The following is a 26,373-nucleotide window of genomic DNA, read 5'->3' on the forward strand; positions in this document are numbered from 1 at the left end:
GAGCGCAGTCACCGACTCACCGCTACGGCAATGGGAGGGCAGAGCGACGGTGGAACCCACGGAGGCCGTGCGTGGTCGTTCTTTGGGTTTCGGGATTTGCCGTCAGTGTAAGGCTCCAGCATACCGTGCGTGTTCAGTCGACACGTGTATAATGACGTGGCTATCGGCTTGGCGCCGGGTTTCTTTCCCAATTGCCTCCCAGGCCTTCTTCCTCCTCCTCTCTCTCTCTCTTTCGTCTGTCGTTTCGCTCCACTCTTCTTCGCAGAGCGAGCTCTTTTGCGTGCTTTCTTTACCGGCTAATGGAGGAACAATTGTATTGAAGTCAGGAAAAAGGGTAAGGTTCGGGTGCTCTTATACTTCTTGAGAAGGCGCCTTCTTCTTCTGAGATCCTTTTTACCTCCCCCAGACTTACATGGAACACTTCAGCGTCTTTCCTTAGCCACCTGTTTCTTCTGTGGGTTCTTTCCGGAGGTGAAATCGCGGCGAGTTGGTGGTCATAAGGCTTTGAGGAAGGATCTAGTGCCGCATAGTTGCATGTGCGTGTGTCGATGCCTTATTTTGTTGAAATTTTCTTGGAATCCACGGCGGGGCTTATGGATCGTTTGGGTTTGCACTTTTTTGCCTTTTTGATCGTTTAATGAGCGGAATTTATCATTATCTCTGGTTATGCTATGGGAAATCACCAGAAAAAGTTTTAATTCCTTTTTTTTATTCCCCTCGATGGGCATCTAATTTGCTCTTTTTCCGCGATCTGATTGAAGATTAGATTTCGATGGATAACCTGACAATTTCCGGTAATAATCCCCAGTATCCTTCTCCTTGTTTGGTTTTTTTTGGAGAGGGAGGGTAGATGGGGAAGAAATTAGGTGACGCGAGAAGAAGATGCGGGTAGATAGGGAAGGAGAGAGCGGGCGTCACGGGATGCGTGTTCTTCAGTTGGAGAACAGTACGACGTACGATGCTCGTTCCAGTGATCCAACGACGCAGCAGAGTCAAAAGACTCGCTCCGAGTCGCAGATCGATAGAATGCTATTTTCCTCTCTTTTATCCCCACTAATCAAAAGCTCGTCTTTTTTGTGTTTCTTTGGGTACTTTCGTCCTTTTCGTATCAGAAAGTGATCAGCGACCGTCCAAGATTCGCACTTCGCCCATTTTAGAGGTCTCTTCATGTTTCTTTCTAAGGAAAAGGCCCTTTTGACCTTCGATTCTTTTCTAGAAACGTCTCCGGCTAGATCAGAGTTCCCTTGATTCATCATAAAATTTTTAAAAGAAATTGTTCAGTAATTCCTTCTTTTGTGCGTTCACAAGCTCTCTTACCCGATCTTTGTATATCTTTTCCCCTCTCTGTTGTTCCGTTGATTTGGAGCAAACGGTTTTATCACGTTTGTAGTTTGGAAATTGATATGATGAGAAGTTCGATGATGTAAAGTTGCAAAAATTGAAATGGTTTAGCTTTATTAAATATATCTGTTACACAAATTCGATTGCCGTCATAAACTGCGACAACACTGTGTATCTTGATGAAATTCATCTGTTACACAAATATATCTGCTTGACCTGTTACATATGTCATTTATGGAATTACCATAATGATTCTGGAAGTTCGTGGTTTAAAGAGTTATTCATGATTGAGTTATGATTAAATAAGATATCAATTTGTTCGATAGAGAGATTTTTCTGATATGCTATCATACTATGTTCAGGTGTGTGGCCAACCAGTATGAAAAGCAATGAAGCTACAACTCCTTCAAGGGCCAACAAAGGATCTTCTCCTGTGAAGGTGGGCATATATATCAACATAATTGTACTTGAGTTTTTCTCTTGAAGTACTAATATGCATATTATGTATATGTATATTGCTATATGTGTGTTTTTTGTGCAAATTATTGTACTTCAGAAATGTCAGACCATTTCGGTTTACATATATTCTTTATGCTGCAAATCTTCTTGATCTGTGATTTCCTGCTTTAAAGCATTATTTTTACTAAAAGAATTGCACTGTGTTCAGAATGAAAATTCAAATTATGGGCAACTATCTTACTTCAAGTCAATCGAAGCATGACTTTGGTGATTCCTTTGATATACACTGAAATATTATATAAATTTACACCGAAAAGATATAGAATGTAGACTGTCTTCTCAGCTATGTTGCATTTTGGTTAGTCAGTTGTCGATTTCCCTTAAGGAAAATGATAATTTCATAATTGTTTCTAGCAAGCATGAAATCAATTACTCAGTGTATGCCATGCTACATGCTTATTAGATCCAGTTTTCTGGTCAAAGGTTTGTTTGTATTGGTTTTTTATTATCTTTTCTTTTGTGGGAATCTTGTTTATTTGTGTTATTCTGTTGAAGTTGCAGGAGCCGCTTGCAAATCCTCCATATCCTGAATGGGCAGCTATGCAGGTCAGTACTATTATAATTTTATTTTATTGTTTTTGTTCTCCAATATAATTTAAAACCACTTCTCTTTCATTTAGGCGTATTTTGGAGCTGGAATGATGCCACCTCCATATTTTAGCACTGCAGTTGCTCCCAGTCATGCACCTCATCCATATATGTGGGGCCCCCAGGTAAACAGAATTCTTGATTATGTTGTCATGAACAATTAGCTGAGGAAAATTTCTGGTGCCCAAGCATATCATATATTAGGGTAATGTCATCAGTTAGCTGCTTGCTTCGACACAAGGCAACTTAGTGCATCTACCATTTGCTAAAAAGGAAACATTAACTTGGAAGGTGCAGAAGTAAAAAGAAGAAATCTTGTTCCTTCAGTATCATTTAGGCCTTACTGAAATAAAATGAGAAGGGATAAGATATGGTACTGGGAAAAATAGGACAAAGGAACATAATATGGAACTCCCTCATTTTAAGTTCTACATGAAGATTCCTTCACATCTTCTAGTCTAGACATGAACATGCATCAAATGAGATCATATTCATTGAGAACGATGGTCACGAAGTACTAACAGCGAAGTGTTATATGTTTTGATTGATTTATTTTGTGGTATTTGTGGATTATTGATTGAGAAAAGTTTGCAAAACATTGTACTACCTCGAAAGGACAACATCTGTTACTCCTCTGATGGAACAAAGCCCGAACTGTTTCAAACTTGGGTGATGAGAAAAAAATAGGCTATTAGCATCAGTCTAGAATATCTATTATCCACGGGTTCATTGGGAAGGGTGTGGATGGCCCTTGAGCGTGGTTAGATATCAAAAGGCTACAGAGGGAATATAGTATATGTAAACCTTGACAAGGACGTCAGAAATTATGACAAGGGAAATTGTGATACCCCTATGATTCTTCCTATGGAGTGGACTGTAAATTTAAACTCTATTGTCACCGATTACAATGAAAGGGCATGTATAGAATCTTGGAAAGTGAGTTTCTAGCAAGTTCTATTCTCGGAATTGTTTGCGAAGAGTGGGTACTCTGTACACTTTTAAGTTGTGCAAACAGGTTCTGATAGAAAAGAACTACGTGTTGAGAAAAAAAGAAAATAACTGCCACAGTGACATATGATTTGGTATTTTTACAAATAACTGGGATGAATAAGTTATGTTGAGTCATGTTTGTGTTTAAATTTATGTCAATTCAGGTTTGTATTTAAAAATAATTATTTATGTCAAAAATATATCATAATTAACTTATTGAGTGTGTTATATGATATCATTTATATCAAATTTTGTGAAAAAATTATATATTTTTAATGTTTACAACTGATAGATTATCATCTAGGATACAGAAGCAGTGTAGTGGGTTAGGATAGATGACAGTTTGATAACTAAACCATGCATATATATTAGAAAAAAGAATGTGATAGTGTCTTGTTGGCATAAGTGATGGTAGGGAGCTATCTGTCCAATAGATGATTCGAATTTTGGTTATGAATATCTACAAGGTGGGGTCTCTGTAATTCCATGATAATTTAGATGTATTAGACTCTTTTTAATTTAGATTAGGGTTTATATCTGCTTGGAAAATTGTTAACATGTGGAGAAATATGGGTGAGGAGTTCCTGTAGATGTTCTAAAATTTGCTTGAATGTGAAGGCTACAACGTTTGCAAATTTTTAGTTGACATATTAATAAATGCTCAATTTACAGTGTTGGTTTACTTTATGATGACTTTGTTGCATTAACTGACTGAACATTTTCAGAGTTAGTACTAGAGACATTCATTTTGGCTGATCAACCCTATAAATGTTGCAGTCAATGTTATCGGTTTCCCTTCTGTTATATTTGATCATATATGTGAGAACATCCTGGCAAACTGACATATTTGATACCTTGCATTTATGAAGCATGCTTGGCATTACAAAACTTGCTCCTGCCACTGTCACTTGATTATACTTCTCCAATAATTGCTATCTGGTGGCTTTGGAGATTCCTGGGTATAGGAAAACTAAACATATTTTTTATAGATAAACTTGTCCAGTAACTGATTTATGCAATCCGGACGATTTGCAGGGCTATGTACATTTAGCTCTCCATGAATCTTGTTTACCTTGTGGGCTGCACCAATCAAAGCTTTTCCTTTTTGCAACTTGAATAAACTTTAATTCTTCTTTATATAGTCAGAACTCATGATTACTTTTAAGCATCACATAGATATAAATTTTATAGTCCTTGTTGGTTCTTTGATTCACTGGTTACTGGGTCAAAAGTTACATGCATGCAAGGTGGTTCTTCGGTTAACATATTCTTCATTCGGTGCAGCCTCTGGTTCCTCCTTTTGGGTCACCATATGCTGCAATCTACCCGCATGGGGGAGTCTATACTCATCCCTCAGTGCCTCTTGTAAGTCAAAGATAGCCTTGTATTTGGTATCAGTATATTAGCAAACTCAGTTTTAGTGAATGAATTATACTGCATCATATGCTTTTGGCTTGAATTATTTCTAATTAGGATATTATCTTAGTCACAAAAGGTGCATGATCTAAAAATGTCAGAAAGATGCTGTTGTAGATTTAAGTGTCTTCATTGAGTCTATTGGTTTATTGTGGCAGGGTTCTCATACACATTGTCAAGGGATCTCACCATCTCCAGCAACAAGTGAAGCAGTAGTGGTGGGTATATTTGATGTGTTCTTTATTTATATTGGATTTACCACAACACCAGCAAAAACCTTTGTGCTCTGCATATTCCATGCTTTTCCAATTCACCTAAAGATCATTACTCCTTCAGATCAGTTCTCTCTCTCTCTCTCTCTCTCTCTCTCTCTCTCTCTCTCTCACTACCACTGCTGATGTGCAGCTGGCAACTCCTTTAAGTGTAGAAATGCCTGCAAAGTCATCAAAACATAAAGATAAAAGCCTGGTAAAAAAGCTTAAAGGGCTTGATGGTCTTGCCTTGTCTGGGGGCATTGGCATCATTGAGGACAGAGATCAGGCTGATGGGAACAGGTAATCACAGACATTCATCCAGTTCTAGAATTGTTTTTAGATTTTCTTTTGTTGCTTCTTGAAGCCACTGATGTTTTCTTCAGATTGATATTTTGATATTGATGAATGTTTTCTATCAAATTTTATTGGTCCAGTGGGTATAACAGCACAGAAGGCTCAAGTGATGGAAGCAATGGAGATAATGCAGAAGGGGTGATGCTCTTAGCTCTTCTTATCTTGTGTCGTCAAATAATTTCTGGACATGTTCTTGGATTTTCTTCTGCTAGTTTGATTAGGAGGTTTCCCATCTCAGGGAACAAAAGACCAAAGAAGGCAAAGATCTGAAGACGGACCATCCTCAGGTTCTTCCATGCTTTTGATTGTCAGATCATTATTTATCAAAATTATGCAAGTTTGCTCGACTTTGTTTGATGTGTGCTGATGTTTTGTTCTGGTAGATCTATTCCAAACAAAATGCCGGAAGCAACCCTTTGTGTTTTCATGGATGTTTTAGCTATTGATGATCACTCTTTTTGAACTATTTATTTCCCTTCATCAATTAAGCATTAGATTTGAGATATTATCCGATATCATCCCTATATCTCATAAATTTACACAGAATTCATGCCTAAAAAGATCTTTTTGGTTTTACAGACAAAGCTAAAGTTAGCGAACGGGTCAAACCTGGTCACACTGAGGAAACAGGTACATCCTCAAAAGCAGCTGCAGGTGTTACTGGAACACCTGTTATCACAGCAAAACCAGTAGGAACTGTTCTTTCATCTGTCCCAGCACCAGGGATGGACATAAGAGTTTCCAGTGCCAACAAAGTGAAAGGCATTGGCACACCTGTCCCACTGGCAACTGGTGCTGTGGTCCCCAGCCGTAATAGAGCGACTCCTGAACTCTGGATGAAGGCATGTGCACCATCCATGTCTCTCAAGTTATTAATTCATATTTTCTAAGTTGATAATAGACTTTTTTCCACTCTTTCCTGTGAAGATTATTTGACCATGGTCCTGACCTTGTTTTTTATCATGTTTCTCATTGAGTTATTCTTTTTTCTTTTCTTTTAAACTGCCTTTCATTTTCAACACCCTCTTAGGACCACCACTAATGTGCCGTTCTCGTTGTTCTTAATATTCATAATTTACTTGCAATAGTGGAATTTTCATCATTGTTCCTGCTATCATATATTAGTGTTAATTGCACAAATATTCTTTCTCAAATGTTGGTTGTAGACATATGAATGACATGGGGATTGCAGATTTATTGTTTTGGAATTCCTCTGCATTCACAATGGTGGTTTTATTACAGGCTTCTTGGTTATTAACCTTGTTTAGATGTGCCTTCTGTATAGGATGAGAGAGAACTAAAAAGGGAAAGGAGGAAACAGTCTAACAGAGAATCAGCTAGGAGGTCAAGGCTGAGGAAACAGGTACTGGCATCATGATGAGTTGAGGGTACAACCTCTGCTTGTCCTCTTGATTCTTTTTCTTCTCGTCAACCTCATTAAAATTCTGATATTTGCATTTCAGGCAGAAACCGAGGAACTTGCTTTGAAAGTTGAGAGCCTGAGTGCTGACAATACGAATCTCAGATCTGAAATTAGTCGCCTGAAGGAGAATTCAGATAAACTGAGACTGGAAAATTCTGCCCTAACGGTAGTCTCATTTTGCTAATAATTCCGGATTTGATTGTTCCAGGCTTTTCTATTGTCTGTTCTTTATTATGTGACTGATACGCACCAGCACGGAATGCGCTTCAACAAAGATGAATGCCTGATCAATGCCTTAATGCGGATCGTTATCCGATAACTTTTCAATATGGTCTAGGTATCTTTAGGTTCAATGCCGGGATCAATGCCCGATCTAGTAGAGTATGTTGGATCCACCTATCATCAAATCCCTTAATGCCGATCTTAGTTCAATAGTTTTTAGATATGGTCTGCATATCATTGGGTTCAAGGCCAGGATCAATGCCTGATACAGTAAAGCATGTTGGATCCAAATATGAGGATCCATGCGTAAAACTTCAGGTCGGATTTGATACTCTGGCACACCTAAATAGTTTATATGAAAATGCAAAAGGAAATCTTTGAACGGCAAGGGGAGACTTGACATAATTGTTTTCCCTGTTGTACAGGATAAGCTGAAGAATGTGCAGTCAAGTCATTTTGGTAAAATGAAGAGTGTGAGAATCCCGCCGTTGGTTGCCGAGAACTTCTTATCAATGATAGAAAACCAAAACTCTGCTAGAACGGCACCACAAGAGGGTGACACCAGCGACCAGTCTGGTGGGAAGCTTCACCAGCTTCTGAACACCAGTCCACGAAGAGATGCCGTGGCAGCAAGCTGATTCTCATTTTACTAATCTTTAGTTTTGGCGGAATTTTCGGCGCAAAACTACTGCACTGCTAACCTTAACCTTATGGAAGGCTCAACTAAACTAGGTAGAATTTAAGAGACTAATCAGCTTGGAAGACATATGACTGTTTCAAGTCCAGGAGTTTTGCTGGCATGATGGTCTGTGTTTGCTGAAGAAAAGTCTTTAGTACTTAATACTGTATAATCTGGTGTCTAGGTTGTATGGCCCCTGTAACTTTTTTTTTTTAATGGTCCATTCATGGTGTTGGAAATGTCTTGGAAACCCATGTTGTTGGAATATAATAAACAAAAGAATCTACTGTATATTTAGGATGCCCGGAGACTAGTTTTTCCTTCTGAACTTGCTTACATGTGCCGGTGAGTACATCCCTTGTGGTCTGTACACATATTGTTTCTGTGCTTATGGATGACGACGATCATACATTCCAAGGTTGATTCTGAATGTTCGGTTTTGGAGTAGCAAATCTGATAGATAGTGATAAGGTTGAAAAATTGATGTGGCAACAAGTAAATCCCTTGTGGTCTCTTCTCTCTCTCTTTTAGCTCATGCATCATTACCTGTATGCGAACATTGACTCTCAATCTTTTTGCATTCTTGGTGCAGTGAATCAGATAGTGAATCGCAATCTCTCTCGGTTCACTTCTCGGAGTCGAGGTGCCACATCCTGAGATTTTGCACCACCCTCGCCTCTTTAAAAGGAGGCATGAAGTGAAGACGGGATGAATCCCCATATCATCATCAGTTAAAACACAGAAAAAGGCAGAAGTGGAGCGACGCATGGGGATGTCTTTCTGTACTCCTCTGGGCGAAACGGCCGAGCAGCGCATGCGCAGATGGCAGGTCACTGACAGCCATTACATCAAATGCAAGGTCGTATGCTTACAAACTTTTAAGTGCTTTTAAAGCGGAGAGGGAGGTCATGTGTGTCCGTCCGTCCGTCCATAGGGCGTTCGATGAATTGACTCTGCGGTCTAGTTTTTGTTGACAGGAGCTCGGGGTGTGCTCACCTGCCACCTCGGCGCTCGAGCAGATGCCCTGCGCGCTACGCTCCCACTCGTGGGCAAGCGGCCCCCAAGGCGGAGGTAGGTGAGACCACGCCCACGTGATCTCCTGTCGCCGGTCGCTCCTACACACGAGCCTCACCTTTCTTTTCTTGGCTTCTAATGACCATCCGCATTATTCTAGCATCACAAAGACCACGAGCCCTGCGTTTGCGGTCACCTCCCGGTGTAGCAAACCGGCGGCTCTGACGCCGAAAAGGCGAGAAAGGAGGGGGCGCAGGGGACTTACCCCCTCGTTTGAATTTTGACCCTTGTCCGCCCCCTCGTGGCTTGTCACCCGCCTTACTCGACGCGGGGCCCGCATGAAATCCGAGGTGGGCCCCTGGCAGCATCCATAGCGGTTACGGGTATCTTGTCCGGACGTGGAAGTCGGGTCGACCCGACGCACGCCTTTTTTTTCTTTTAAGAAAGCAGGGACGCCCAATGGCCTCTCGACACGTTCCTCACCAGCATTTAACAGGACAGCTTTCCTCGGCGGTTCTTCCACCCTGCTGATCTTTCGGATTCCGCTCCCCTTCATCCGAATCATCGATCTTCCCCTTCCCCCGTTCCCTCTCTCTCTCTCTCGTCGGATGCTTGGCTTTGCAATGGCTTCGATCCGGAAGTGAATGCTGCACGAGAAGCTCGCGTTTGAGCTCATTAGGGAGTGGGTTGGTGGTCTGAACCGGGTTTTGGGGATCTGAGTTCGGGATGATGCCACCGGTCCTGGGTGGCGATGGCGGGTCGTCTTTCGATGGCAATGTGACAGCCGCGGGGGGGAGTTCTCGTCGAAGTACCTCCGTTTTAAGTCCTAATTTGCTTCTCGAACTCGGAAGCATTGAGATCAGTGGGAATTAGTGGTCCGGGCTCTTTTTTTAATCGCTTCCCTTTCCTCCAAAGATAAACTTGTACGAGTCTCGCATTTTTTCTCGAGATCATTTCTTTTTGAGCTTTCTCGAGACGTTATTTTTGTTGGGTTCGTCCTTTTCGAGGAAAAAACCTCAGGGGCTTCAGAGCTGCTGCTTTGAAGTTTCACTATCATGACGAAATTATTTGCTTTCTTTCACTGCTAGCTCTTTACTTTCTTTTTCGGGGTAAAAAGGAGCATTTGCATAGCTCTGAGGGACCGAGTGCTCTCTTCTTTTCTGGGCGATGTCCTTTCATCTGTGCGTATCTAGTGTTTGTTGGATAGAAGTCAAGATTTTGGAGCTGCATATTTGATCTTCTTGCCGTAAGTAAGAGCACAGAGAGTTAGATTTAGTGCGCTCTCCCTTCGTTCTCTTTTCTTTTTTGGGTGATTGAGGACTTGCTTGGTTTGAGTCGATCCATTCTGAACAGTAATTAGAGCGTAGCTACGCCACTCGATCCCAGAGCCTTCTTTCTTAGCTCTCAACCGTCCCTGATGTGTATTGAGATGTCTTTTTGTGGAGTTTGCAACATCAGGGAGGGTGGATTGGTAGATGTAAACTCTGGTCACGAGATATAGGTTTATAATCACGGGAAAAGTGCCGGGTGCTGTTGGCATCCTCACCCGTCGGAATAGCGACTGGTGTGAGTTTGTTATCGGAGAAGTGGGTCTCTTCTCTCGTGTTCTGGGAGATTTATACTGTTCACTGTGGGTTGATTTGGCTTAAAAAGCAGTAGCAATTAGTAGTATCTGAGATTGACTCTAGCCAATCTATGTGTTACTTATAATGGGTCATTCAGCTACTGCCTGGGATCAGAACTCGGTATTGGAGGTGGTGAAGGACTGGAACGGAATTGATCAAGTGGTTCTTCGTGTGCCACGAGGAGCATCTGCTCGGGTGAGATACTATACCATTGATTCCTTTTTCTCTGTCAGTTTTACTATTTGGCCAAGATTTGTGCCGTGTTCTTTCTATGGTTGGCTGCTTATGTTGGTCATTGATCTTTGTGTCCATTGATAAATTTTTTCTTGGTTCATTTTAATAAGTCTTCTGTCAGCAATCCAGGTTAGTTTGCATGGAGGACAGGTTGTTTCATGGAAGAATGAGCGGGGTGAAGAACTCTTGTTCACTAGCAGCAAGGTAAATATATTAGAACCCTGTGGCATGCATATGTTTTAATATTTTCAGTTTTATTTGTGTTGTGACTTGCTAACTTGGTGTTAGCAGCTCAAGTGACTGGGAAGATTTATGTATTGAATGATGGAACCTAGGCTTAATGGAAGATCAATGATGACCGATAGTTTGAATTTTTTTAATGAGATTCCAAGGAATGACTACTTCTGATGCTATGATACCATATGATACATAGGATTAGGTTCTTGATAATGAGTGTTGAATATAACAGAGAGATCATAGTTATTGGGACAATAATAATCAGTCAAGACTGAAGGCTCTACTGCATGGTGAGTCCCAATTGAATGAATCTAGATTGTGTCTATGTTGTGTGTGTAATTCTCAGTGCATCAAATCTATCCACAGAACATTGGTATCAGAATGCCACAATTAAAATACCATTTTTATATTCAACAGGGAAGACATATGACATCTTTAGATATATCTTGATGTTGAAAAATTTGAAGTGAGTCTAAACACAATCTGTATTATATTGTGTTATCTTTAATGAACGAGGTCTTTTATCTGTAAATGACAGTTCACTGATATGCATACAGATTGGACTTCGTTAAAAATGATTGATTTTCTTTAACCTTGTTTACTTCAAATTCTCTTACATCAAACTTTACATTCACTTTAATTTTGAAGATTAATGCAACAAAAGGCACGAGTTATGGTCGATAGAGATGATTTTTATTGATTCCTTTGTGTAGGCCATATTTAAGCCACCAAAGGCTATGCGTGGAGGAATTCCCATCTGCTTTCCACAGGTATTAACAGCTAAATTTCTCCATCACTATAGTCCTGCTACATATGTTTACCTATTTCCATGTCCTCTCAGTTCGGAAATTGTGGATCACTGGAGCAACATGGATTTGCAAGGAACAAAATGTGGAGCATCGATTATGATCCTCCACCTCTAAGAAACGATGATGGCAAAGAAAAGGTTTCTGTTGACCTTCTGCTTAAGCCATCTGAAGATGATTTGAAGTGCTGGCCACACTGGTATTCATTTCATCTTACCATGTTACAGATGTCATCGTCTGTAAAAATCTTCGTCTGTTATTCTCTTCCTTCACCGGTTGTGATTGTTATAGTTGTTTTGGTCATCCAATTAATATTTAGCTGAACTTTTATATTTTCAGTTATGAGTTTCGCCTCAGAGTGTCTCTTGCAATGAATGGAGTTCTTACCATGATATCACGTGTTAGAAACATCAACGGGAAACCATTTAGTTTCTCGTTTGCTTACCATACATACTTGTCTGTTTCTGACATCAGGTATGAGATCATATCTTTCAATTTCTAATTCACATCAATACGTCGCACAATTTCCATTAGACTATTATAAAATGAGAACTTGATGTGGGATAATGGTGTTCCTCGTCATTTGTCTATATGCAACCAATGCTAACTTCATTTAAGTACTTTTGAACCTTTGTTTTTTTGTGCCTTTTATGATTTTCCAAAGCTTTTACTCATTTAACTCTGGTGATGCTCCATCGTTAATAAATTTCTATGGTGCAAAATTTTAGATGTTGTATGTCTTACATGAGAAACATGTATCCACAGTGAAGTGAGGATAGAAGGTCTGGAGACACTTGATTATCTAGACAATCTTTGCCAACGCAAACGATTCACAGAACAAGGAGATGCTGTAACATTTGAATCTGAGGTAACCTCTGTGTTTTGCTTATCATGGAAAACACTAATTTGGACCTCAAAATGATGGAAGATCATGGCATCATCTCTATATTTTTACCTTATCATAAGTTGGGACCAGGTTAAATCTTGTGCAGTTTGCATACTGATACGTATAACTGTCATTCCCTGTTCTGCATTTAGGAGATGGTTCTGCATATAATAAATTTAATTCATGTTTTGGCAAATCTGGTAAAATGATGCAAGAGAGAAACTTCCATTTACATGCAGGTTATCAAGGGTAATATGTCTGAAGCTTTAAAGACCAAGTCTCCATAATTTAGTAGCTCTCCTGGAAAACAAAAAGGGGTACCTTAGGACATAAGTCTCCTGCCAATGCAGGATGTGGGAGACTCGCTTCTTAAATGTTTCACTCATCAGCTAATGATTCAAATAAGAGACTATGAGTACAGAATGTGCTTAAAGGGTAGAAAAACTTCCAATTATGACAGATTTGCTTGTGATTTATTTTCACTTGAAATATTGATTTTAGTGAGAAAAAAACATCTATATTGGAAAAGTATTTTGACACTTGTACATGAGCTAACATCTAAATAGTACTTAAACTTTCTACAGATGAAGAAAGAATATTGGAGAAAAAATTATGGTTACATCTTGAAGCAAGTGGAATTATTCTTTAGAATAGTTATGCACAGTAATGCTTGTATTAAAAAAATTTGTTGTATAAATTAAATAGGGAATTTAAGGGGTATATTAAAAATCTCTTTCTAATCCATTGGCATGTGAACTGCAAATTTTATCTGTCATCAGCAAATAAAAAAAGGAATAAACCACCACCATCACTTCTAAATGTATTCTACATCCCCAATAGATCTTTTAACTTGTAACATTGAGTTATATAATGCTAACTTTACTGATCTGCAGGTTGATCGAATTTATCTTGGTTCGCCAAATGTAATTGCAGTTCTTGACCATGAGAAGAAGCGGACTTTTCTAATAAAAAAGAAAGGACTGCCGGATGTTGGTATGATGCTGTCTTAATAAATCCTGCTAAATCCACACATTTAGTTATATTATCGATTATGATGTGCTTGTTTTAATGTTAACTTACTAAATTATGATACTTCTTTATCTGAATAAATGCTTCAATTGAGTTTATTGTGTGTCTGCATTTACATTGACTTAGAAAGTTTCCTGCTTTGGTTCATAAGTTTTCAGAACAATGGAGAGTTGACAAGCAACTGTTAGAAGAATATTTTTGTGAAGAAAACATTTAAGTTCTGTAGCTAATTCCTACATGCGATTGGCAATTAGTTTGGTTCACCATAGGCCATCATTTCCATCCCCTTTAAAGTTGTTTTCCTTTTCCCACGGGTTGCTACATGTATATTTGAAAGTTAAGCTTCCCTTGAAAAATAATTCTCTGCAAAGTCCAGTGGACTTGAAATGTCATATTACAATGGAAACAATTCACTACAACGTATTCATGATGCTTCTCTTTAGAGGACATTCAAAAATAGGGAAACGTGACCTTAACATCACTGGTTAAGAGCTAAATTATTAATTTTAATATGTAGAGAAAGAATTTTACAGATTTTCCTTTAAGAAAGTTTATAAAGCTTAAGTTGCACTTATAGCATGTAGTACTTCCAGCGTGCATTTGTTGAAATTATCATCTGAGATAATGATTTGTTAGAACACTGAAGCCACATATGGTTGTTTGACATCCACTTTCATGTTTTTGCTCTTTTTCTATGCAGAAACAACTCTCTCACCAATACACCTAAAATATTGGAATGGATCTTTCGGTGGTATGCGTTACCCGGTTAATTGAGAACTCAAAAAAATCTCATCCTATAAACTTTAAAATTACTAGCTAGTGGTGACTGTACAATCATTTGAAAGAGTAAAAGATTGTTTAGAATGGGTATTGAAAAAGACCTGAGAGACCATTGGATGATACATGATATACTTTTCTTTGTTGTGAGAAATTTATGTTGCATGTCCTTCTAACTATGCTTCCATTCATTCATTACAGTAGTTTGGAACCCATGGGAGAAGAAATCCAAATCCATCGCGGATCTGGGAGATGAGGAGTACAAGCAGATGCTGTGCGTGGATGGTGCTGTGGTCGAGAGACCTATCACCCTAAAGCCAGGTGAAGAGTGGACAGGGCGCTTGGACATTTCGTCCATCCCTTCCACCCACTTCATTTGATCATCTCCATCACCTGGGATGCATGCGAAGGCACACTATTTTTAAATGACAGCCTTCTGTACTGTGTTAGATCATGGATGACAGTCTATATGCTCATGCATGTCCGAAACCTTTAAATTTTGGCTCTATGCAGTGTTAAATAGAACAGCAAAAGCTAACTATAACTATATATATATATATATAATTCTAAATCATTAAAAAATTGTTTGGGTGAGCTTTGGAGTTCAATTTTTAGGTATTTGATATATCACCTTTGAGTGCTTTTGACTATATTTCTGAGCATGCAGGAGCTGGCATTATAATCAAATCTCTTGAAGATCACATCATTGTTGCTGGTTGTATAGTGATCAAAGCTTCATCCCCTATCCAATTTGAATGTCTTGCACAGTGGGAAGGCTTAGACTCCGGGAGCTGGTAAAGGTTGAAGACTGACTCTCAATAGATTATTTCACACATCAAAAAAACCTCTGGTCTCACCCTTTAGATGATAAGAAACTCTTTGCTAGATCTGTAAATGCAGTTTGTGGGTCCTTCATCCCAAGATCTGCTTATAAAGTGGTCAATTTCGTTCATCCGAAGATCTGCAAAGGAGGATGCCCAAGATCTGTTCTTCCTAAGATCTGCAAGTGAGGATGTCCAAGATCCGCTTGTAAATGGGGTCAATCCTCCACTTCATCCCGAGATCTTCAAATGAGGATGCCCAAGATCAGCAAATGAAGACACACAATATCTGCTTGTAAAAGGGGTCAATCCCGTTCTTGGGAAAATGATATCCCATTCTCTTTTACAGCAAAGCTGATTTTTTATCATCCTAAATCCCTCCTTCTTTTTGTAAATATTATTAATTTTTTATACCTAAAGTATTGATGGGATGATAATGGATGTTTTAATTATACTTTGATATTAGTGATCGTAGTAGCAAAACTAACAAGGACAAGTATTAAACACTGTTATTTTCTAGCTTCAGCTTCCAAGTTCCTCCTCTTAGGTGACAAATCAGTGAAGAGAGAACGATAAGGATCGAGTTGGAAAGACCAGATCATGGAAGGAACATTTGTTCATGCCACTACTCATCAGCTCTTCATGAAAGGTATGTTTGCATCACAGAGTAGCAAAATTAGATTATCTTGCGAGTGTTCCCTCTTAATATAAGCCATGTTCTTGTTTGGTGCACTCCTCAACATACAAAACTGAAACGATGCTCGCCGAAGGTGCCTCCTTTCTTTCTGAGACGACCCCTTGCCGGCAAAAGACCACGAGAACGATCAAAGGAAGGAGAAGGGCAAAGATCTGTCCGCCATGGGGACGACGACCTTCTAATCTGAATCCGGTGAGCGGATCCACGACCTCCGTCTCCTGCTCGCCTCCGGACTCCGTGCGGTTCGAGCGATGAAGGGAGACACGAAGGCGTCTTTGCAATTGCGGGAGACTCGCATCAAAAAGCTCGACTCGTTTACAACGGTGAAGCACGTGCTTTGCACGTGATCAGGACACGTGACGTGTACTGGGCCACATAAAACAACGGTGGCCATTTAAACGCAGCGGTCGCGTGCAAATCTCGCAGCGGCGTTCGCTTTCCTCTTCTTCCCCGTTTCTTCGTCCGATCGCGCACGCACCAGAGAGAGAAAGGGGGGAGGGAACGAAAGAGGAAGAGTAAGCGTAGAACGCAGGTAAGGAATCCGTTATCCTTGTACGTCGACCGATCGTGTACCTTTCTGTTCTTGATCTATTTGGGTGTCCGATTGATTAGGTCATCGTTCATGGCGTCGAGGCGGATCATCAAGGAGCTGAAGGATCTGCAGAAGGATCCCCCGACCTCTTGCAGCGCAGGTCCTTGCAATCCCCATTCGGTTCCCTCTGTTGATTCATGCTCTTGTTTGCTGCTTTTTTGTGAGATCAGTTTATCTAGGGCTTAGATCTGAACCCGATTGCGCGTTTTTATGGGCGATCAATTATGGCTAGCTGGAATTCCATTATTGCGTCCGGACTTGGTCAAATTGTCTTAGGCTGCCCCGTTTCTTTTCACGTTGCTGTTGATCATGTGGATGAATCCTAGCCTGCTCGATCAGGACTCTCTAGGATTAGTATGCCAGGAAACGTTAAGACTATGATTAATGTCATGCGTCAATGATGGGGAAAATGATTAGGGTGGACGATTGCTCAGTGCTCAAGGATCATCTGATTTGCTTCTTGTGATCATATGAATGACCTTGATATAAATAAAGGCTTATGATGGAGATCTTTCATCACTGATGCTTTTTCCTGGTAGAGTTGCATATGATTGCATACTCTATTTATTTTTTTTATCATATTTGCTGGTTGCTAAATTAGGTTATTTTCATGGAAAAGATTCAAACTTATTATGAGGAAAATTCTGTCATTAACATCCTAGAAGGAACGGCAGTTGTTAAGGTATCATAATATTGGTTGCTTTAAGCAACAAGACATTTACTAGTACACATATGGCTTGAAAGTTGAAGGCATACCTTTTTGTTTGTTTCCCGTGCAGTAAAAACAATGCAGTGAAATGTAGGCATCACTTCTTAGCACTTCGTAAAATTGGTTGATTTTATGTGAATTTATCAAGCGTCAGCATCGTATGTTTGTTCTAAACCTGGATTAATTTGTGTACGAAATTTAAAGTCCTGTCTCATGTTGTTAGTTTGAATAACTTATCCTACAGGCCCGGTGGGTGAAGATATGTTCCATTGGCAAGCAACTATAATGGGTCCACCAGACAGTCCATATGCAGGAGGAGTTTTTCTTGTCACCATCCACTTCCCTCCAGATTATCCATTTAAGCCACCTAAGGTATTCACAAAAAACAAAGAAAACAAGAAACATTGCAGTTGTATTTCATTCTTTGTTTTAGATACAATGAATTTTTGTTTTGTCCTTTACTTCACTAAAATTATATTTGGAATATATCTGATTGTAGAATTAGTTAAGAGGTGAGAAAGAACATGGAGGGACCATGTGTGATATTTAGTTTTACTATTGTGAGAATGTGGGAAAATTAAATGACAAGTCTTTTTCTGAAAAACTAGAAGTTCTCCACTTTCTTCATAATTGTGTCCTGCTGATTCTTATTTGTATGTTGATTTTTCCATGTGTATCCCTTAACATAATTTTATTCTTATGTATAAACTCTTGCACCTGTGCCCTGTGCACATGTTCCTTTTTCAACTCTCCGTTCCGAAGTATCAAGCTTTTCATGTTACAAGCAGAGGACAATCATATTTCTAATTTTTTTCTTAAAATTCTTATAGATTCCTTATTAGTTTAACTTGAATGTCATGCAAGGGGCATTTGGATCTAACTTTTGGCAGAGATAAATAATTTACAGACTACTAGCTGTATGTTAAATCATGAAAGGAAGTTGTAAGCATGGGCATATATGCAAATACGATGTTGAAACAAAACCATAATTGAGCTCATGCGTTGTGTAGTTGATTATGATAAGTTGTTGATCCAAGCTTTGAGAAGCTAGATCATGCTCAAGCTTCTGTTTGGATGCTACCATATGGCTCAATCCAAGCTCGCATTGGTCATAATCTGAGCCAAACCTAAAGCTTGAACTCTGCTGAATTATATAAGCCACATTCTGGCTGTTAATTTTGTCTTGTAACCTATGTTTCATTTAGGGTACAACATATATAGTCATACTTTCATAATTTTAATTAGTCATATTATTGGATGCTACCCAGATATCAGCTTTAAGTTAGAGACAACATTGTAGCAATTGCATTTCTGATTGAAAGAAATATATTTTTTAATATAAACATTGAAAATCATCTGATTGTTTGTTTAAATAGTTTGGCTTGTTTAATAGACTAAGTTTTTAATCATGAGATGTAAAGGCACTTCTGTACGTCATATTGGAGCATAAGTTTACAAATTGAGTCGCCCACTTATGTTTATGTAATAGTGTTTAGGCACTTTGGGGTGTAGGCTTAACTGCAAGATTAATGTCGGCTGGCAATAGGCGTGCTATCCCCACTTATTGTGTCACAAGCGGGCAGACTCCTTTGGTTGCTCTAGACAAAACTTACGTTGGAGCTCTAGATTATATGGATTCCGTATTGTCTTAATAGCAACAACGGCAATCTTGGGCGCCATAGTTTAATTGCTGGGTCAACAACATCAAACCTTTACCTTCAAGCTTATTTGCTGGAAGCTCAATTATGACCTGTATGGATGAAAAGTTGGTAACTCTGTGTCTTTTATTCCTAAAGGCAACAACAGTAAGTGGAAATTATCAAACATTTGCAGGCCGTGGTCCTGCTATTAATTTGCTCATGAAAAATGATACTAAGGATCAAATGATACTAAGAAACTGTAGGCCTCTCCTTAGGACCATAAGGACTGGCTTGTCTTGACATCGGTTGTTTTTTATGCATGCCATCAAAGCCTATAAGATGATGATTTTATGGTAAGAACATTAAGGATTTGAATGGATAAAGATAATTGTTATCGAATATCAATCGTCCATATATGATGCTTAAGAAGGTTTGACTAAAATAGTAAAATATATGCCTGAAGTGAATTGCTAATAACTTAGACTTAAGTATTTTAACTACATTTGCACTATTCGGTTATTGGAGCAGTAGTTTACTCTTCCTATTAGCTTCCGCACTAGGCTCATGTCAAATATGGTTTATTTCAATTGAGAGTGACTGGTCTCGTGCAAAGATCCAGAACACTAGTAAAGCACTGAAATAACCAGTAGAGACAAATACTCAGAAAGCTGTTTATGGTATCTTTTGAAGTCAAGAATATGGAAGATGAAGAAAAATCATAAAAGAAGTTGTCACAGCTTATTATTACATGCAAAATTTGACTTCCCCTTCTACCATTTGAGCAACAACCATCATTCAGGGCTTCTGCTGGGTCAATCTGCAAGTAGGACCATCTTGAGTAGCTTCATCTCGGAGATATTACCTATTGTGAAGAGTTATTTCCTCTTGCTTTCCTCAGATTGTAATGCTCATGTGCTGTAAATTTGTGTATGAAGATTTTTCCTCCTAAGTCATAATGTTTGTGTGCTGTAAATTTCTGAAAATTACTTACCTGATATTTTATCTGCCCTTTCTGAACATGGTTGTTTAGAATTAAGGTCTTACTGAAAATGATGGAAGTTGTGGCATTTGGGTTTAATGGAACGTTAAGAACTAGGTAACCTGTTTGCTCATTTTTCCCAATGAGAAAGATAGTTTAAGCTTATAGGTAGTGTAAGATACGCTGATTGTTCAAAATATTTGGTTTAAACTTTGGAGGTAGAAATAGGTTCAACTTCATCCAATTATGTCAATGTAAATTAAATTAGAAGTCTGATTTTTAGTCTGAAGAAAAGAAATGAAGAACAAGGTCAAAAGAAGTAAACCACTGCTATAACTTTAGATGCTTATTTTCCTTTCTAATTTTTGTTGGATAAATCGTGATTCTTCTTTCATGAAGAATAAAAGACATGGTGGATCAGTTTATCTTTTGTGGAGTCTTCTTCTCACTTCTATATATGCAGAATATGTGTTTCACTTGAACATCAATACTCCAAATCCAATTGCCTACTTCATAAATTGATAAGCATTAGATGTTAGATTCTATGATTTGCCAATTTATGAAGTGTGTGACTTCTGCAGGTTGCTTTCAGGACAAAGGTTTTTCATCCAAACATTAATAGCAATGGAAGCATTTGCTTGGACATCTTAAAGGAGCAATGGAGTCCCGCATTAACTATTTCCAAGGTTACTCTTCTTTTCCTTGTACTGATCATAGCAGTTGGGTCCTCTTTGTTTATGTAATATGCCTCTATACTGACTAGAATTGTGATACTAGGGTCAGATAACTTGAACAGTTCTATTTGATGGTTATTTTTGCTATACTCACGAGCCATGTCTTGCCCTGATCATTCTTGTCAAAAGGGCATGCTTGATCCGAAACTAATAAACATATTTTGGTCGGTTGAAATTATTTATCATATAGAAAGGAATATCCCAGATTGGTCAGCACTGTGCTTCCAGCTATTGTTACTAATGCCTGAGTGCCTCTTTGTTGATTAGGTGACTGCTGCATCGAGTAGATACCATATCCTCATGAAATTTTTTGACTTCTTCATGCCAAAAATTTATAGTAGCTTCTCCAGTATTCTCATGTTTGTACCTATGTCTTTTGTCTGGAGTGAATGGGATTACGGAAACCTTTTTTTCTTGTGCCCTTACAGGTGCTGCTGTCAATCTGCTCCCTCTTAACTGATCCAAACCCTGACGATCCGTTGGTCCCAGAGATCGCCCATATGTACAAGACAGATAGGACCAAATATGAGACCACGGCAAGGAGCTGGACTCAGAGGTATGCTATGGGCTAAAAACTATGGCTGGAGGAAGAGCGTTGGAGGCTTTTCACTTGTTTGTTGCTGTGTTACCCATCCGTTTGTAAGACTTGATAATTTGTATGATCGAAGTAAGCTACATCCGTCTCGTTTAGACAACTAAAAGACCAGCAAGGAAAGCCTCGACAATCTCGTCGGAGAACATTGTTGTCTTGATTGTTCTTCGTAATTTATATTCGAATCTTAGCAACACTCGTATCCCGTATGTTTATCGAATTTTCACTCACCATGTTATAACTGTGAATAGTGCCGTAGGAACATATACAAAGCTTGTAGGGTGAGATCGACTTGCTGTGGTCTTTCTTGCTTGTCTATTGTATCGGTGGTTATTACAGAGAACGTGAGATTAATGCTGACGCCGACTCACTCGACCTCCAAGATTATACCGTGGTCTGGTGTTCCATTCCTCCCCCCAGTCGAGTCATCCTGTTCTGTGGCTCGATCCAGTAATACTTAAAAAGTTTCATACACCACTCACTCACACTTTCTTTTTCTTCTCCTTTTCAGATCGCAGGCAACAATCCCAACAGTCGGTGTCTGCCAAAGGTCAAGGCCACAACACTGGAGTCGTCTTCTTCCTTTTATTTTTTGTTCATCGAGAGAACAGACACACAACGGTGGAGTCGTTACCACGACTTGTCACCGCCCCCGGCTTTGAGCTCTCCTCAGCGGAAACCAAGGCGAGCGGGGCGCCACTCATGTCTTGTCGTTACCTCCCCGCCGCACTGTAGCTGCCGTAGCTTTAAAGGACCTCTGCTTGTTCGCCCCATGAAACCCAGTGCTTTGTTTTATCTAGTTTAGCCGAACATATGCACCTTCTTCTCTCTTTGAATCTAATTTATTTCCTTGCCGTACTTCAAACCCCTACTTTCATATGTTTATCCGTCACCAACGTGTTCTTGGCTTCTCAGGTTCATTCCGTAGGATGAACCCAGTGCGATGGACCGAGCTCAATCCACGCCGATTCCACGCCTCTTCTCAGGTATGCCGGTCTCTTTTGTCGACCCTTTTATCTTAAATAAGCGTACATCGACGGTGTTACTCGAGTCGTCACACAAAATAATTACATGGCACGGTCACTGCGGCCAACCCCAACGATTTGACCACAATTCTTTAGCTCTGGCGGTGAGCGAGCGTCGCAGGCCCCGGTCGGCTCCATCACGTGACTGCTCCGCTCCACCTTCCCATTGGTCCTAAGAGAAGGGTCCCGCAATAAACAGATTTCGGTCCGACTTTTCTGGCGAGTCGTAGATCGCCACATCATCATGTTTCGAACACGCTACGGCTCAGAGTTCGAGGCTTGGGCTGTTGTTTAATGCAGAGTGGCAGCGCTTTTGTTGCGCACAGGCCAATTTTGTATATGAAGGAGCGTGCGTTTCGAGTTGGACTGCTGGAAGACACTGTCAACAAACAATCTTCTCCCCCACAGACAGCATCACACCGAGCTCTCATCAACCTCTCCTCTCTCCGTCCCTCAAAACCGCCTCATCTCGTTGTATGTTTCTCTTCTCCTGGGGATATCAGTAGCAGAGGATTATAAAACAACGAACTCTGTGCTGACTGCAACTCTCCTCCTCCTCCTCCTTCCTTCCTTTTCCTCTGCTGTTGCTTCTTGTGGTACTACGGCGAAGGATACAACCGCTGCGTACTCCTCTTCTTCGCCCCTTCCTGCTTTCCTCGAAAGTTCGCACCTTTTCTCTTTTCGTCCTCCTCTTCCTGCCTCTTCCCATCTGTTACTCGAAGATTCTCTACTCTTCTATCTACCAGTCGGCCGTACTCGCCTGGGTTTATCTTTGATCACTGTTGTGGTTGCGTGCTTCTCCTTTATCCTTGGCTCTTTATTCCCCTGAAAAATCTCAGTGGAATCCCTCCTTTAACCCCCCCTTGTTTTCTGCTCTGTGTCCTCAAAAGATCTCATCTTGCGCTGCTGCTGGGTTGGGTTTATCCTGCGCGGTGGAAAGGAGCAGAGGCTTGGTGAGGACGTCTTCAAGCTTCCTCCTCTACGTCGCCTCTGGTGGAGACGCCCGTCGGCCGAACCCGACCATGAAGAAAGCTCGAACCTTGCGCATCTTCTGGACCGACCCTGAGGCGACCGACTCATCCGGCGATGACGAGGAATGCGGGGTCTCCGGGCGCCGCGTCGGGCGGCTGGTGAGGGAGATTGGGCTCGATCCCTGCCCCGCCGTCGTTGACAAGCCGAGGAGGGCGCGGAAGAAGGCGCCGGCTGGAGGTGGCAAGGTGGCATCGCAGACCGGAAGCACCAAGTTCCGCGGCGTCCGGCGGCGGCCGTGGGGGAAGTACGCGGCGGAGATCCGCGACCCGTGGCGCGGCGTCCGCGTGTGGCTTGGCACCTTCGACACCGCCGAGGAGGCCGCCATGGTCTACGACTGCGCCGCTCTCCAGCTCCGCGGCCCCGGCGCCACCACCAACTTCTCCTCTTCCTCCTCCTCCTCCACCACCCCCGCTCCGCCCCAGGTGGCGGAGGAGGCGTCCGACCCCACCACAGTCTCCGCCGGCTACGACTCCGGAGACGACTCCCAAAGCCGGACCTCCCCGACATCCGTACTCCGGGGCTTCTCCTCGTACTCCGCCGTACAAGGCCCAGCAACGGAGGAGACTAAGAAAGGAGCTGATGTCTTCAACCCGGCGGTCTTCCTACCGGAGATGACGGTGGAGGAGTTCTCACCGTTCGAGGACATGCCGTTATTCAACGACTCGTCGTGTTTCGAGACGTGGGAGCCGAGGATTCCCGAGGCGACGACGGCACGGGTGGGATTCTCCGCGGCGGCGGACCCGTCCACCACGGCATGGGATTCGGGCTTCGGCTCAGCCACGTGGCACGAGGACGACTACTTTCACGAGATCGGCGATCTCTTCCCGCTGGAGCCGCTCCCCGCCATATTCTAAGTCAAAATCTTCCAACTCGCCGATTTTTGGCAACCAATCACAAGTTATCGCCGCCATTAATCTCTCCTGCGTCGTCTGCTCTCGAGTTGCTTCTTCCGTATGTTCCAAATCTTCTGCGTCATCTAATGAACACTAAACATCGAACAAAGCCGTCAAGTTTGGACATTTGATTTCTTCTTCTTCTTCTTCTTCTTCTTCTTCTTCTTCCTGTGACGAGAGTTCTCCTTCCATCTAATGAAGGAACAAAGCAGCAGCAGATGGATCGAACCAGTAATGGGGGAGCAGAGAGAATGCGTGACTTCCTTTTCAGCTGCATCACTTTATGTGCGTGGCTGTAATAAAGCAGGCATCGCACGTCTGCCAACGAAAACACATAGAAAAGCACCAAGTATTACTTTGATGTCTTGGCGGTGATCATACGAAGCACAAGACTAATTATATATTATCTTATATAATTAATTATTTTTTATATTTCGATCATAAATATTTAATCCCTTTGTTTTGATAAAATCTTTTTTTTCTTAATATTTAACACTGTAAAATTATCTTTTAAATCCTATATAGAATCTTAATATTTAATCTCTTTATAGAATAATGTTTTTTACCCTTCCCTAAAGGTGTTTTGTGCTTTTTCTATATATATATATATATACATATATATATACATATATATGTATATATATATATATACACTCAAAAATTGGTGAGTTAAATTGCTCGGTTACCTTATGCCATCATCGCCCGTTGGATTTGATACTGACGGTCGAGCATGCCGCGGAAGAAACAGTGATACGCGGCAGGCTGCCGTCTTCATTCTCGAGGAATCGAAAGCTTTTCGAATCTGCGGAATCCTTTTCGAAGTCCGATCTTTTAATATGTCCATTCCGTCAAAATCCGATTTCTATCGACCTCGTTATGGTTTGAGAGTCTCCGATCCCTTCTTCGTGGTGGTCTTCATCCGTTGGCAGCATTAGTTCATCTCTGGGGCTTTTCCTTTGTATGGCCGATCCAGTTCCCACCTCTCATGGTTATCTAGGTTTTCTTTCTTTCTTTTTTTGTTTCTTGGTTTCCCATTTCTAGATTCCGTTTCTTCCATGTTTTCGTACTTCGAAATCGTTCCTTTCCTGCGGTTCATTAACTTGGATTTACATTCACTTGTATGCTTTTGTACTGGCAGGTTCTTCTGGCCCTGGAGAAGGATCAATCTTTTCTTGTTATTCAATCGGTTGGTAGGGTTGTCCAAATGTGTCCTGCACCAATCGCAGCTTCTAATACTCCTCTCTTTGTCTGCTTCACACATTTTGGTTCCTGTTTTCAGCAGCATTCCTGATTTCGGAAGAAATACACAGTATTAGCACCATATGTTGCAGTATCACCTTATTTGTGCCGGTTGAAAATGCTGCATGATAGATAGACACATCAGAGTGAGTAGCCATTGAAATCTTTGATCATAACAAAATAGAGACTAACAGTCATGTGTTTCTCTGTTTGATGATAAATCATCTATTTTATCAGCTGTTAAGATGGTTAAAATGTATGTAAAAACAGACAAAAGAGTAGAAGGGAATAAAGAAGAAGAAACTAGAATAACAAGGAGATAAAGAGATGGAAAATTAGAGAACAAGCCATTTTGTTCTTGCAAAATATCTCATGCTGACCTTCTACTTGTATCTTGGAACGAGCATTCTCACTTTATGCTTTTCAGACTTTTTAGCAACAGTATGTGGCTGTTTTCCCATTATTTGACCACCTTTTATATAACTAGAAGTCTTAGCTTACAACACAATAAAGAACTCAAGGTGATATGTTAATGCCTAATTGGTTATGTTGAACAAATAATTAAAGGCACCAAAATTTGATATGTTAATGCCTAATTGGTTATGTTGAACAAATAATTAAAGGCACCAAAATTATCTTCCATAGCAGAGAATAATAGGATCCCAAAAATCAAGAAATTGACCCATTTACTATTTCAAAGAGGTGCTAAATCCATTACAACTCAAGCAAACTAATCTAATTCATCTAATTAAGTGAACCAAACCTGAATCTGACTAACTAAAAAGAAAAAACTATTTGGGACATTATTGTTTGTTGAGCCTAGTTTTGGTGCCTCTTTCTGGTGCAATCTGAACCACCAAATAAAGTCTTTACTTTGAGTGAATTTTAATTGTCATTTGTTGCATCAGTAGTACTTAGGGGAGTCATACATAATGTTGCAGGCTAATAAAGCTTGACCAGTGTTTGCTTGACAATATGCAATCTCTTGTATTTATCTCATTGGTCTAATCTAGTTTAGAATAGTAA

General features: G+C 40.5%; 4 protein-coding genes and 1 long non-coding RNA gene across 10 annotated transcripts; all 5 read left to right on the plus strand.

Annotated features, from left to right (window-relative positions):
• Window positions 1–179: 179 nt before the first annotated feature.
• On the plus strand, window positions 180–8,518 carry LOC103989628 (G-box-binding factor 3). Of its 5 annotated transcripts, none has more exons than XM_009408531.3 (14): window positions 182–334; window positions 407–536; window positions 1,704–1,780; window positions 2,356–2,406; window positions 2,481–2,573; window positions 4,723–4,803; window positions 5,013–5,072; window positions 5,260–5,408; window positions 5,543–5,600; window positions 5,701–5,749; window positions 6,042–6,304; window positions 6,748–6,825; window positions 6,926–7,051; window positions 7,533–8,090. In XM_009408531.3, the coding sequence occupies exons 3-14, from the start codon at window positions 1,721–1,723 to the stop codon at window positions 7,743–7,745; spliced, it is 1,281 nt and encodes a 426-aa protein (XP_009406806.2). In that variant the 5' UTR covers window positions 182–334; window positions 407–536; window positions 1,704–1,720; the 3' UTR covers window positions 7,746–8,090. The 5 variants fall into 5 exon arrangements, with proteins under 5 accessions (XP_009406809.2, XP_009406805.2, XP_009406808.2 ...); XM_018827656.2 differs by having other exon boundaries at window positions 2,362–2,406; XM_009408534.3 differs by lacking the exons at window positions 407–536; window positions 7,533–8,090 and adding an exon at window positions 8,379–8,518 and having other exon boundaries at window positions 180–334.
• On the plus strand, window positions 8,497–15,002 carry LOC135615717 (putative glucose-6-phosphate 1-epimerase). 2 transcript variants are annotated; one of them, XM_065114588.1, is made up of 9 exons: window positions 8,497–8,645; window positions 10,523–10,620; window positions 10,789–10,863; window positions 11,610–11,666; window positions 11,738–11,901; window positions 12,042–12,176; window positions 12,468–12,570; window positions 13,482–13,581; window positions 14,596–15,002. In XM_065114588.1, exons 1-9 carry the CDS (start codon window positions 8,639–8,641, stop codon window positions 14,772–14,774), a joined length of 918 nt encoding a protein of 305 aa, XP_064970660.1. In that variant the 5' UTR covers window positions 8,497–8,638; the 3' UTR covers window positions 14,775–15,002. The 2 variants fall into 2 exon arrangements, with proteins under 2 accessions (XP_064970660.1, XP_064970659.1); XM_065114587.1 differs by having other exon boundaries at window positions 8,511–8,645; window positions 10,540–10,620.
• A 1,284-nt stretch (window positions 15,003–16,286) lies between these two features.
• Window positions 16,287–21,354, plus strand: LOC135615718 (ubiquitin-conjugating enzyme E2-17 kDa-like). Its single transcript, XM_065114589.1, has 5 exons — window positions 16,287–16,444; window positions 16,525–16,604; window positions 17,458–17,585; window positions 20,414–20,518; window positions 20,995–21,354. The coding sequence occupies exons 2-5, from the start codon at window positions 16,535–16,537 to the stop codon at window positions 21,136–21,138; spliced, it is 447 nt and encodes a 148-aa protein (XP_064970661.1). The 5' UTR covers window positions 16,287–16,444; window positions 16,525–16,534; the 3' UTR covers window positions 21,139–21,354.
• Window positions 21,355–22,129: 775 nt separating this feature from the next.
• LOC103989631 (ethylene-responsive transcription factor CRF1-like) lies at window positions 22,130–24,553 on the plus strand. Its single transcript, XM_009408537.3, has one exon. It carries the CDS (start codon window positions 23,206–23,208, stop codon window positions 24,067–24,069), a length of 864 nt encoding a protein of 287 aa, XP_009406812.1. The 5' UTR covers window positions 22,130–23,205; the 3' UTR covers window positions 24,070–24,553.
• A 272-nt stretch (window positions 24,554–24,825) lies between these two features.
• On the plus strand, window positions 24,826–25,431 carry LOC135615719 (uncharacterized). Its single transcript, XR_010488126.1, has 2 exons — window positions 24,826–25,105; window positions 25,247–25,431. It is a non-coding gene; the product is annotated as an uncharacterized LOC135615719 (long non-coding RNA).
• The last annotated feature ends 942 nt before the right edge of the window (window positions 25,432–26,373 follow it).

This window comes from Musa acuminata, chromosome BXJ2-6 (assembly GCF_036884655.1).
Source record: "Musa acuminata AAA Group cultivar baxijiao chromosome BXJ2-6, Cavendish_Baxijiao_AAA, whole genome shotgun sequence".
Classification (NCBI taxonomy): Eukaryota; Viridiplantae; Streptophyta; class Magnoliopsida; order Zingiberales; family Musaceae; genus Musa; species Musa acuminata.